Raw genomic sequence first — 12383 nt, forward strand, 5'->3', positions numbered from 1 at the left:
ACTGAGATACACGGTAACTCCATGTTTAACTTTCTGAGAAACTGCCATACTGTTTTCCAGAGTGGCTGTGCCGTTTTACGTTCTCAGCAGTGCACGCGCATTGCAGTTTCTCCATATGCTCACTAACACTTGTCATTATCCTCCTTTTTATTTTAAATTTTTATTATTTATTTATTTTTAAAGATTTTGTTTTATTTATTTGAGAGAACAAGCAGCTGTGCGACCATGAGCCTAGGCACGAGCCGGGGGGGTGGGGAGTCGGAGTGGGGGAGAGGTAGACTCCCTGCTGAGCAGGGAGCCAGACCCCAGCTCAGTCCCAGGGATGACCTGAGCCGAAAGCAGATGCTTAACAGACTGAACTACCCAGCGGGGGGGGGGGGGGCCCGATTTATTTATTTTTTTGAAGTTTATTTAAGTAATCTCTACATCCAATGCAGGGCTTCAACCCACAGCCCCGAGATCAAGAGTTGCATGTTTCCCTGACTGAGTCAGCCAGGCGCCCGCAATAGCTCTGCGAAGATTTTTGTTGTTGTTACTGTTGGTTTGATCATCGCCATTCTAGTGGGTGTGAAGTGAGACCTCACTGTGGTTTTAATTCACATTTCCTTAATGGCTGTGGTGGTGACTGCTTTTTCATGTACTTATTGGCTGTTTGTAAATCTTTGGGAAAATGTATTCAAATTTTTGGCTTAATATTTAATAACTTTTTTTTAGTTAAAAGAGTTCTTTACATATTGTGGGCTCCTCGTTCTTATCAGATAAATGACTGGCAAACATTCTCTCCCATTCTTTGGCCTTCCGTTTCACTGTCTTATGCCGTCCTTTGCAGAATACAAGTTTTTAATTTTGATGAAGTCCATTTTGTCTATTTCTTTTGTTGTATTGGTTTTGGTATCATATCTAAGAAACCGTTGCCTAATCCAGGGTCACATAGATTTGCTCCTGTGTTGTATTTTTCTTTCTTTCTTTTTTTTTTGTTTTTAAAGATTTTTTTTTTTTTTTGATTTATTTGAGGGAGAGTGAGCGAGCATGAGGGGAGAGGGGGAAGATGGCAGAGAGAGAAGGAGAAGCAGACTCCCCCACTCTGTTGGGAGCTAGATATGGGCCTCAGTCCCAGGACTCTGAGATCATGATCTGAGCCGAAGGCAGATACTTAACTGATTGAGCCACCCAGGCGTCCCACTCCTATGTCATCTTCTAAGAGTTTTATAGTTGTAGTTCTTCTATGAGCACTAACTTGTACTGCCTAAAGCTTTGAAAATTCCTCTTAGCTGTTTGCTGGGGGTAAGGCTGGGTGGGAGCCTATCATCCTGGAGCTTCTTTTCCTTGCCACCTTGACCATTGAGTCAAGGACCTTGACCTTGGAAAGCAGTTGTTACAAGTTTTCTAACTATTATGCAGTTTACATTTCTTTCTTTCTTTTTTTTTTTTTTTTTGAAGGTAACGAATGAAGAGGACTTTATTAGGAAATTGGACTGTAAACCTGATCAACATTTGAAGGTGGTTTCCATTTTTGGAAATACTGGTGATGGAAAGTCTCATACTCTCAACCACACTTTCTTTTATGGCCGTGAAGTCTTTAAAACTTCCCCTGCCCAGGAGTCCTGCACCGTGGGGGTGTGGGCAGCCTATGACCCAGTCCACAAAGTAGCAGTGATAGACACAGAAGGGCTCTTGGGGGCAACGGTGAATCTCAGCCAGAGAACACGACTGCTGCTTAAGGTCCTGGCCATCTCAGACCTCGTCATCTATCGAACTCACGCAGATCGGCTGCATAATGACCTCTTCAAGTTCCTTGGGGACGCCTCCGAAGCTTATCTGAAGCACTTCACCAAGGAACTCAAGGCTACCACTGCCCGCTGTGGCCTGGATGTCCCCTTGTCCACCCTGGGCCCTGCTGTTATCATTTTCCATGAGACTGTCCACACTCAGCTGCTGGGCTCTGGTGAGTAGACAGGGGACCATGTCACAGATTGACCTTTCTGGGTACAAGGAAGCAACCATTGGGCTGCAGTAGTAACTTGGTGGAGGGGGATTGCCCAGCAGAATTTCTGCCTGGGCAAGACCTAAGGGAGTGTTTGAAGAAGGGTGGAGTGAGCAGGTCAGGATGAGGATTGAGGATTGAGGATTACCGATTGGTTTAGGCAATACAGAGATCCTTGGTGATCCGGATAAGACCTGTTTCCCAGAGGTGGTGGCCGTGAAAGCCTGATCAGGATAGGTTCAAGAGAGAATAGGAGGAGAAGAATTAAGGTTGTGTGTATTCTACTCTTCATAGAGTTCTGTTATAAAGGGGAGTAGACAAATGAAATGATAGCTAGAAGCTGGTGTGGGATTTCAAGGGGTTTTCCCTTCTTTAAATTGAAGCTGCGACGTATTGCAGATATTTGTGTCCTGGTGGAAATGCTGCACTAAGAAGGGAACAATGCAGATGGAAGAGAGCAGAATAGTTGGAATGAGGCCCACGTGGGTGGGTTGGCCTTAGAAGCATGGACAGTCCCTCCGTAAGCACAGGAGAGAAGGCAGAGTATATGGACACGGTTGCAGGTAATTGGTAGATGTAGTATGTGTGTGGGAGTTGTCTTCTTGTTTCTGTTTCCTTAGAGAAGTAGGAGGCAAAATCATGATCTGAGAGAGGATGAGGGAGCAGTGCAGCAACAGTAATTGGACACAGGTGGGGACAGTAGTGTTAGCCCCCAACACAGTTATACCATTTACCTGTTCATTCAGTCCACATAGTTTGTTTGTTTGTTTCTTTTTTTTTTAGAGATGGTGGGGGGAGCACAGAGGGAGAGAGAGAATCTGAAGCAGGCACCACACCCAGTGCAGAGCCCTACATGGGCCTCGATCTCAAAACCCTGAGATCATGACCTGAGCTGAAATCAAGAGTCGGATACTTAACTGACTGAGCCACCCAGGTGCCCAGTCAACCAGGTTTCTTAAGTGTGCAATGCCCTGTGCTGAGCACTGGGGCACAGAGCTGAGAAAAGCAATTCTTACCCTCACATAGCTCACAGTGCAGTTGGGGAGACCACACGTGTTCTATTCTGTAGCAGCTCTGGGTCCTGGAGCTGTACGGGGGCAGAAGAGGGATCCACACCTGCTAAGGGGGTCTGGGAAAGAGGAGGCGGGACTTGAACCCAGACACGTAGCTTGATAGGGCAGGAGAGGAGGGATGTGCTGGAAAGCGCAAACGCCGGGTGGCTTGAAGGGGCAGGTTGTGTCCAGGAACCTGCAGGTAGTTCTGCCGGAGCCTCCTGAGTTCCCTGCTAGTCCCTCAGCGCGCTCCACACAGCGGCCAGGGGCCTTTTCCACAAGCTTTATTTGTAATTTAGATCTTGCCGTATTTCTGCTTATAAGCTGTCAGGGTCTTTCACTACAAGCCCCTGACGAAGTCCTTACTCTGAGTCCTGTCTGTGTCTCTGAACTCCTTCTCTGGTTATCCCCCTCACCCCCTCCCACTGCCCGCCACCTGCCCCCACCGCGCACGGTGACACACACCAGCTATGGGTATACTCCCTCCGGTAGCCACACCAGCCTTTCCTGCGTTGCCACGTTTGCATATGCTGCTCTGTCAGCCCGGAACGTGTTCCCTCAGCAAGCCATACTTCAGAGTCAGCTCAGCTCCCACCGCCTTAGAGCCTTGGCTGACTGTCCCTTGTAGAGTGGACCTTCTGCACCCGAGTTTACACTCTTACCGCATTGCTCTGTTCGTCTGCCTCAAGACCCTTGTCACCATCTGAAACCCTCCATTGTGTTCGCTTACTTGCTTTTGTTTCTCTCCCATTACAATGGAAACTCCAGGAAGGCAGGAACCTTGCCTGCCTTATTCCCTGCTGTGTCTAAAGAGTCTGGATGAATGCTTGACACCCAGGTTTGTTGGCTGAATCAGTGAAGAGGTTCTCACTGTGTCTGAAGCACAGACTGCATGGGAGGGAGTGGTGGAGATACTTGGTGGTCAGATCATGGGCTGCCTTGACACAGTTCTCACATATGCCGGGAGACCCTGAAGGATTTTAAACAGGGAGTTACATGACCGGATCTATGTTTTCCAAAGGTCGCGCGGCAGCCTGTTGCAGGATGAACTGTAGAGGCGTTCCTGGAGGCAGGGAGACGAGCCAGGACATGACCATGGTGCCTGATGAGAAGCAACGGGGGCCGAGCCCGGGCAGTGGCACAGGAGGAGAGTGGACAGACCGGGGCCATGTTAAGGAGTTAGAATCAGAAGGACCAGGGTCGAGGGGAAGGATGAGAAATCTAAATGTTCCAGCAGAGGCTCCTTTGCAGGGGACTCAGAAGTCAGGAGAGGAGGTTGGAAATGCTGACTTGAGGATGCCTCCCATGATCCACAGTTTTTTTCCACTTTGGATTTTTACAGCTTTGGTAAGGGGAAGGTTTAATTTCTAGCTCAGGATTTTGAAATAACGAGCGCTTCACAAATAACTCTTTTCGCTTTGTACCATGTACCGTGTTAGGTGGTTTTTTTAAAAAAATAAATGCTAACTTACTGTATCCTTGTTATTTGGCCCACTCAATAGCAGCCCCATTTTACAGATGAAGAATCTGAACTCAGACAGCTTGAGTTATGTAACCAAGCATTTTCCAGCTAGTAAGTTGCAAAACTGGGCTTCACAATAAAGTTTCCTAACTCTTAAATTCAGGACTCTTTCTGGAATACTGTTGCTGCTGCTTGAAACCTGGAGATGGAATCAAGACAGCCAGAGTTTATGCAGGGTAGAAGGAGAGGTGCCAGAATTGTGGGCAAATTGATAATTCAGGGAGCCCGATGCGGGGCTGTCTCATACTTTCTGATTTTATTTTGTTTTATTTTATTATAATTTCTTTTTTAGAGGGAGAGAGTGAGCAAGTGGTAGGGAGGGGCAGAAGGAGAGGAAGAGAGAGAATCTTAAGCAGGCGCCACGCCCATCAGCGGGGCTCCATGCGGGGCTTGATCTCATGACCCTGAGATCATGACCTGAGCTGAAATCAGGAGTCGGATGTTCAACCGACTGAACCATCTGGGTGTCCCACTTTCTGATTTTAGTTGATCATGTTCTTTTTCTGGACAGAGGATTCTAGGTGGGAGTTAGTAGGCAAATGAATTCTCTGTTTTAAAATGAGGAGAACCAAGCTCCTGCAATCATTTGGGAGCAGTGATTGTCTGTCCAGGGACAAGCTGTGAGATGAAGTTGGGAGGGAGTGAGGGTGGCCAAGCCGGTACCTGGGTGGCTTTGGAGAGGAGTCACTCCTCGATGGTTGACCCTGGGATACTGCCTGCTCCTTCCTTCAAAAGCCGCTGCCACAGGGAACGCTCAGGAGGAGATGGGTTTAGGGATGAACTACAGAATTTTGGCTACTTCTTTTTGATGACCTTACTTTTAAATTTGAGTAAGGCCATATCTCCAGTATTAATTGGAGTTATTTTGTGGTGGTTGTTAAAATATTGAAGGAAATTGAAAAGTCCTTCCAGCATTTATCTCCAGAATAGTTACGGAATTCATCTGTCCGCTGCCCCACAGATGTCTGGATGGATAGTGGTGAAACTGCTCTCAGATACGTCGGCCATTTGTCCATAGCTTCACCGGCATAAGACCAGCACGTTCAAAGTAGCTGTTTTAAATGTTCATTAGCAGGTGACTGGTTAAATATGTCCGTGGGATGGAGGACTGTGTAGCTATTAAAAAAAATAAGGAACTTCTCCGAGTGTGTCATGAAAAGAACAGGTCCTTACAGTATGTAATTAAGTGACAAGCAAGTTGCATATATGTGTTGGTACATGTGTAGGAAAAAGAAGTCTGAACAGGTCAATAAACACTGAACTGTGTAGTCACCTCTGGGAAGCAGTAGAAGGGGGCAGAAGAATTCTAGTTCTTTTATCCTTCGACATGTTTGGATTTTTTTACAATAAGCGGATTAAAAAAGACTTTCCCTTGAAGTGTAACATACATGCAGAAGAGTGTACATCATATCGCAAGTATATTAATGTGATGAATTTCACAGTCTGGCTGTATCCGTGAAGTCAGCAGCAGAAAATGACATTCCAGTACCCGCTTCGCGGGGGAGCCCTGCGCGCGTTCCCTTCTAGGCAAGGGCAACCTGAATTCTAACAGCAGAGATCAGTTCTGCTTGTTTATGTACGTTATAGAGTCAGACTACAGAGTACTTTTATAATGCAACACAGATTTTTTTTTTTAAAGAAAGGTCATTTCACGTACCTGTTTCCTTGTCCAGATCACCCATCAGAGGTGCCAGAAAAGCTCATCCAGGACCGGTTCCGGAAGCTGGGCCGCTTCCCTGAAGCCTTCAGTTCCATTCACTACAAGGGAACGAGGACTTACAACCCTCCCACCGACTTTTCTGGGCTGCGGCGGGCTTTGGAGCAGCAGCTAGAGAACAACACCACCCGCTCTCCCCGGCACCCAGGGGTCATCTTCAAAGCCCTGAAGGTCAGCTGGCTCCTGCCCCGAGTGCTCCTCATTGGGGTTCCAGTGGGTGGCGAGAACACTCAGCTCCCCTTCTGTTGGTGCTGGGGATTGGAAAAGGGGGCTGGAAAGCGAGGCTGTAGGGAAAGGAAGCACAAGAGTGTAGTTTGCACCTGCTGAGTGAGAGCTCATGCTGCTAAGAGCATGAGCACAGAGGATTCTCAGGTTATAGTTAGAAAGTGACAGGTCCCATGTCGGAGAAAAACCAGGCTTTCAGACAATATGAAAAAGCATTCATTTCTGTGTGGTGTGACCCAGCCCTGGTGAGTTGTATTGTCTCAGTTATCTGAACAGATCTCACCTTCTTTTTTTTTTTTTTTAATTTATAGTAATATATTCAAGAGGGCAACTGTTTGTTATCACTATAAATGGAAAACCAGTATCCCAGGTAGAAATTTCCCAAAACAAAAAACAAACAAAGGCACACGATAACAGTAATTGCTGTTTATTATATACCAACGTTCAGAGGACTCTATATGAATTAGTTCCCTTAATCCTCACACCACCAGCATGCCTGGCTGGCTCAGTCCGTAGAACGGGTGACTCTTCATCTCAGAGTTGTAGGTTCAAGCCCCATGTTGGGTGTAGAGATTACTTAAAAATAAAGTCTTAGGGTGCCTGGGTGGCTCAGTTGGTTAAGCGACTGCCTTCGGCTCGGGTCATGATCCTGGAGTCCCGGGATCGAGTCCTGCATGGGGCTCCCTGCTCAGTGGGGAGTCTGCTTCTCCCTCTGACCCTCCCCCCTCTCATGCTCTCTCTCATTCTCCCTCTCAAATAAATAAATAAATAAAAATCTTAAAAAAAAAAATCTTAAAAATCCTTACACCAGCTCCATGTGTTAAGTACTGTTACCCATCCGCATTTTGCAGATGAGGAAACTGAGGCACAGGGAGGTGAAGTAATCAGTTACACACAGTTACTAAATAGCAGCTCTGACTGGTAAACCCTGGCTGGTTTACTCTAGAGCCCCATATAACTGGGAAGACTCTCCTGTCTCAACAAATATAATAACATACTATTTTCTCTCTAGGGACTGTTTTTCATGGAAGGTTCTGAAACTGGGGCTTGTTTTTTCTTTATTTAAAAGGGGGATTAGCAAGTGTTCAGGAGATGATAAAGATAATACTGTTACCTAAGTGAGATTTTCTCTTTAACAGAATCTGAAATTTTGAAAATGAATTTAAACGGGAGTAATTTCTTCCGTGGAACTTGATGCTACTCATTGTACCATCTACAGCCTTGTCCCATGCCCCCTAAAATTCATCTCGTATACAGCAGTGATGTGAGGACTGCCTTTTGGGAAACATCTCTAAGCATTGTATCTTTGTTCTTTAAAATCAGGCGAATTGTTTTTTGTGTATCTCGGCAGTACTTTCAGTGCATTGTTTTGGTAGTACAGTAAAGTCCTGTTATAAAGCACCCTGCGGATTTTGTTCCCTCCGTCCTGATGGGTGCTTGCTTCTTTGTAGCAGAGACCCTGCCAGCCGGGTGGGCTGCAAGCCCTCCAACCACAACAGATGCTCTATAACCTGTCTGGGGCCCTCCAGGGTTAGACTGTTGCGTGTCTTTATCAGACAGCATCTTAGGCCTCACAGGTATCTGGGTAGGAGGGATCACTGTGCTAGGTAGTGTCTCTTCGCTCCCATAGCAGTATGGCTGCTCTCCCATTCCTGCATCATTGTAGCCATCAACAGGCAAGAAATCACTAGAACAGTGGCAGTGGCGGGGGTGGGCATAGAATGGGATAATAGAAAAGTATTTAAAAAGTATTTACTTTTTAAATTTAAAAAAAAAATGATTTAAAAAGTATTGTACTGATTATTGAAAATTGCCATTTTAGAATTGACTAGGTAGTCTCAGTGAAATCTTCATGTCTTATCCCAATGCATTGGTCAAAGCATTCCCTGGGCCCAGTAAAAGCTGGGAAAAGGGTTCCCAAAGGAATGTAAAAGTTGTTGATACTATTATGGGAATAAGAATTCTAAGTTTAGGACAGTTTGTTCGGTGATCCATTTATATTGTGTTTGTCTGAATTCAGACCCTCTGGCTTACGTTAGGAATACATGTTAAGTGTAGAAAACATTGGATACTACAGCAGAGTTACAGCAGTGAAAACAAGGACCAGCTACAATCCTTCCACCTAGGGGTAGCCATTGTTAACATTTCGATATGTGCCCTTATAGTGTGTGTTCTGTGTTTAAAAAAAAACCAACATATACCTTATCATCACATTGTAGATGTAAACTTGTAATCCTTTCCCCATGAAATATCATAAACATTTTACTGTATTATTTTTTTTAGCGAGAGAGAGCGGGGGAGGGGCAGAGGGAGAGGGAGAGGGACTCTTAAGCAGGCTCCACACCCAGTGCAGCCCAATGCGCAGGGCTCGGGGCTCGATCTCACGACCCTGAGATCATGATCTGAGCTGAAATCAAGAGTCGGACGCTTTGCTGACTGAGCCACCCAGAGGCCCCAACATTTTACTCTATTATTATATGGTTTTCATAAATACTTTTGATAGCTGCACAGTATTTTGTTGTCTAAACATACCAAAATAACAATTGTCAGACAAGAGATTGTAAGTAAAATTTCTCTGTTAAAAATAATAACTAAATATTATAAAAGCTCTTTCTATATTTGGAATTATATTTTTAGGTTATATTGTCTTGAAAGAGATTGTGTCAAAAGTGTGTGCGTGTGTGTGTGTGTACACACACACAGAGTGAATGTGTATTGCATTTTTGTCATTTCACAAATTTGGACGTGAAATCCTGTTTAAGTACTTTTGGTTATTTGGTGTCTTTTTTTCTGTTTTGCCAATTTTTAGTATTTTAGGGATTTTACTTCAACACAGTCTCTGATCTTTACTATGTACGTATTTTTTTAGCATTCTTTATAATGAATTCATCAAAGGGACCCCCGTGAATACTGCTTCCTTTCTGCAGTTCGCTTTGTGCACAGCTCTGTGTTACCATGCCTGCAGGCTTGGGACGGGGGGCAGGAAGAGAGCAGGGTCTTTGGGGCAGTGCTGGGCATACGGGGTCTGGAGAGAGGCTGGGAAATGTTGGCAAGATTGGAGCTAGGGATATGAGGGTGCCCTGAGGACTTAGGGGATAGAGACTGGGGCGGGGAGGGATGGGAAGGAAGGGATAGGAGAAAGGGGTTTGGCATCAGACGAGGGAGGTTCTGGTGTACACGGGAACAGGCTTTGGGCATATACTGATTTGCTCAATCCACTGCGTTTTTAAAAGGTTCGTGGTGGGGTACAATGTAGACAGTGGATCTGGGTAAATTGCATATGAGAGTTCCTTGTACCATTCTTGCACCTCTTCTACAAGTTTGAAATTATATCAAAATGAAAAGTTCCGCTTTAAATTAAACAAAGTTTGGGGCTTTTGCCTCGTGGCTGCTTTGGGCCGGATGTTTGTGTCCTCCCAAAATTCATATGTTGAAGTCCTAATGCCCAGTGTGATGATATCGGTGGGCCTTTGGGAGGAGATTGGGTCATGAAGTTGGAGCCCTCACGAATGAGATTAATGCTCTTGGAAAGAAGCCCCAGAGAGCTCCCTACCCCCGTCCCTGCGAGGACACAGTGCAGGGGCACCGTCTGTAAACTGGGGAGCAGGTCCTCACCAGAACCTGACCTTGCTGACATCCAGACCTTGGGCTTCCAGCCTCCAGATTTGGAGAAAGACATTTCTGTCGTTCAGAAGCTGTGCAGTCTGTGATAACTTTGTTTTAGCAGTCTCAGCGGACTTAAAGACAATGGTTCAAGCTTGGGTTCTGGAGGCAGACAGACTTGTGTTGGAATCCCAGCCACTTACCAGCGGTTTGGTCTTGGCAACTTACTTTATGTGTTGGTTGGTTCATTCATTCCACAAATAAAAGAGTTCATCTGTGTGCCAGGTAGCGTTGCGGTGCTGCAAGTACAGTGGAGAGCAAGATAGACAATAGCCCTTGTCCTCCTAGTACTTCTTCAAACCTTTTTCCTCATGTGTAAAATAGGAATAATAGAAGAATGTTCCTAATGGATTGAGCTGAGGGTCAAATAGACCAGCACACTTGAAGAAACAAAGCGTGCGGTGTATAGGGAACGTTCAGTAAGTGTTAATAGTGTAAGAATATTAAGGAAAAAACTGTGAAAAATGTTTGTATTTGAATAATTCATGAAATACATACTTCTAATTAGATTTGAGATAAAGTATGCTTAGACGCACCGGCTCAAGTCCTTGAAAGGGCTCATGGGGAGTCACAGTGGAAGATTACACTCAGGTGTTTGCAAACATCCTCCAGAGAGGCTGAGGCCACGCCGTGGTCTACACAGGGCTGTGCATCTGGTCAGTATACGTTTTAGCGACAAGGCCGATGGCTGGATTCTAGAGTTCCTTAGGTTTTCTCTAAGCTCGCCCAGCTTCATGTCTGAATTAGACTGTCAGGGACACTGAGTGCTGTAAGCAGTAATTAGTGCTCAGGGATTTTACCCTCAGGGGACTTGGATGTCCTACTCCGGGCCAGCTTGTTAGGCAATTTTGAGAAAAATAGTTACACTATGCTTATGAGGTGATATGAGTCATGAAGTTTTCTGTAAATACGATGAGCCTGGTCAGCTGGAGTTGTAATGATGCGTGGTAACTGGTGTCCACAGAGTTTCACCTGGACCTATATTTAGTTCTATTCTCTGGGGCGGAGACTGGGATGTGGGACCTGCTGCTTCTGTCCATGGGAAGGAGTTAACGGTTTCAAAATGCACGTGGTTTTCTGCTCTCCCCAGGAAATTGTGGGGTGCTTACAACTTCCTGAGATCCTTGAAAAATTCGTTTTTATCTTTTTTGGTTGTTGTTTTGCTTTTAATCTCTTCTTTTAAATTAGAAGTTTGTTAATTTTCCAATTATTGTTCTAATAGAAAGCTACTTGTAGGTCTGCATTAGGCAAATCGACCCACTAGAGTTTTTATAGCTGTTAAGACCCACTAGCTGAAGTTTTCGTGGTTCGTAGCAATGTGTAAGAGAAGGCTGTCTTTTCTTCATTGATTTTTTTTTTTATTTGGCTTTACGTTGTATGTTTTTTCTACAAGGAGCCTTGAATTCTTTTTGGAATGGAAGAGTGGGGATGGGCATAAGCATAAATTATCAGTGCCGTACTAATTATGTTTGGCTTCCCGCTTCTCCCAGTTTTTTTTCTCTCTCTCTCTGGTTTTCTTAGCCTTGTCCAGTTCCTCATTAACTCACTGAGTAAAAACACTTAGTGAAGTCCAGGGATGTGTTCTAATATGATAAGTGTCATTTTTTTCCTATATGATTTTCTCTTTATTTTAGATAAAAGATATGGGAATATCGTCAGGAAAAAGTATATAATCTTTTGGGAGAAGGGAGAGACAAGTCACTTAAGCGGCGATCAAAACTGTGACGCACAAATGAAATCGCAGCTCTCTAGTGATCAGAGAAATGCAAATGCAAACCACCACGGTGTGAGGGCAGACGCTGATAAATCCGGCAATAAAGTGTCCAAAAGGATGCGAAGCAGCGGAAACCCTTACAGACTGCCGGTTGAAGTTCACGTCAGTACAACCACTTTGAGATGCCATTCAGAAATATCTAGTGTAGGTGAAGATAAGCATAATACATATTCTAGCCGTACCATTTCTAGGAATTTGCCTTAGAGAAACTTCCACCGGAACACAGGGAGACCTTTATGAGGATGTGAATAGCAGCTTTCTTTGTAATGGCAAAATAATGCAAACTAAGTATGTAAAGAATGGATAAATAATTGGTGTTAAGTGATTCTTTGCTACTTATTTTATTTTAATTTTTTAAAAAAGATTTTATTTATTTGACAGAGCGAGCGCACAAGCAGGGGGAGCAGCAGAGGGAGAGGGAGAAGCAGGCTCCCCACTGAGCAGGG

The 12383-nt window shown here is 44.9% G+C and overlaps 1 protein-coding gene across 2 annotated transcripts in view; it reads left to right on the plus strand.

Moving 5' to 3' along the window:
- ZFYVE1 (zinc finger FYVE-type containing 1) overlaps window positions 1-12383 on the plus strand; it is a 56061-nt gene that overhangs the window by 26958 nt on the left and 16720 nt on the right. For both annotated transcript variants that reach the window (XM_026519573.4, XM_026519574.4), the window contains exons 3-4: window positions 1441-1945; window positions 6232-6446. In XM_026519573.4, coding sequence (XP_026375358.3) covers window positions 1441-1945; window positions 6232-6446 — 720 coding nt within the window. The remainder of the gene's footprint in view (window positions 1-1440; window positions 1946-6231; window positions 6447-12383) is intronic.

This window comes from Ursus arctos, unplaced genomic scaffold (genome assembly GCF_023065955.2).
Source record: "Ursus arctos isolate Adak ecotype North America unplaced genomic scaffold, UrsArc2.0 scaffold_25, whole genome shotgun sequence".
In the NCBI taxonomy this organism is placed as follows: Eukaryota; Metazoa; Chordata; class Mammalia; order Carnivora; family Ursidae; genus Ursus; species Ursus arctos.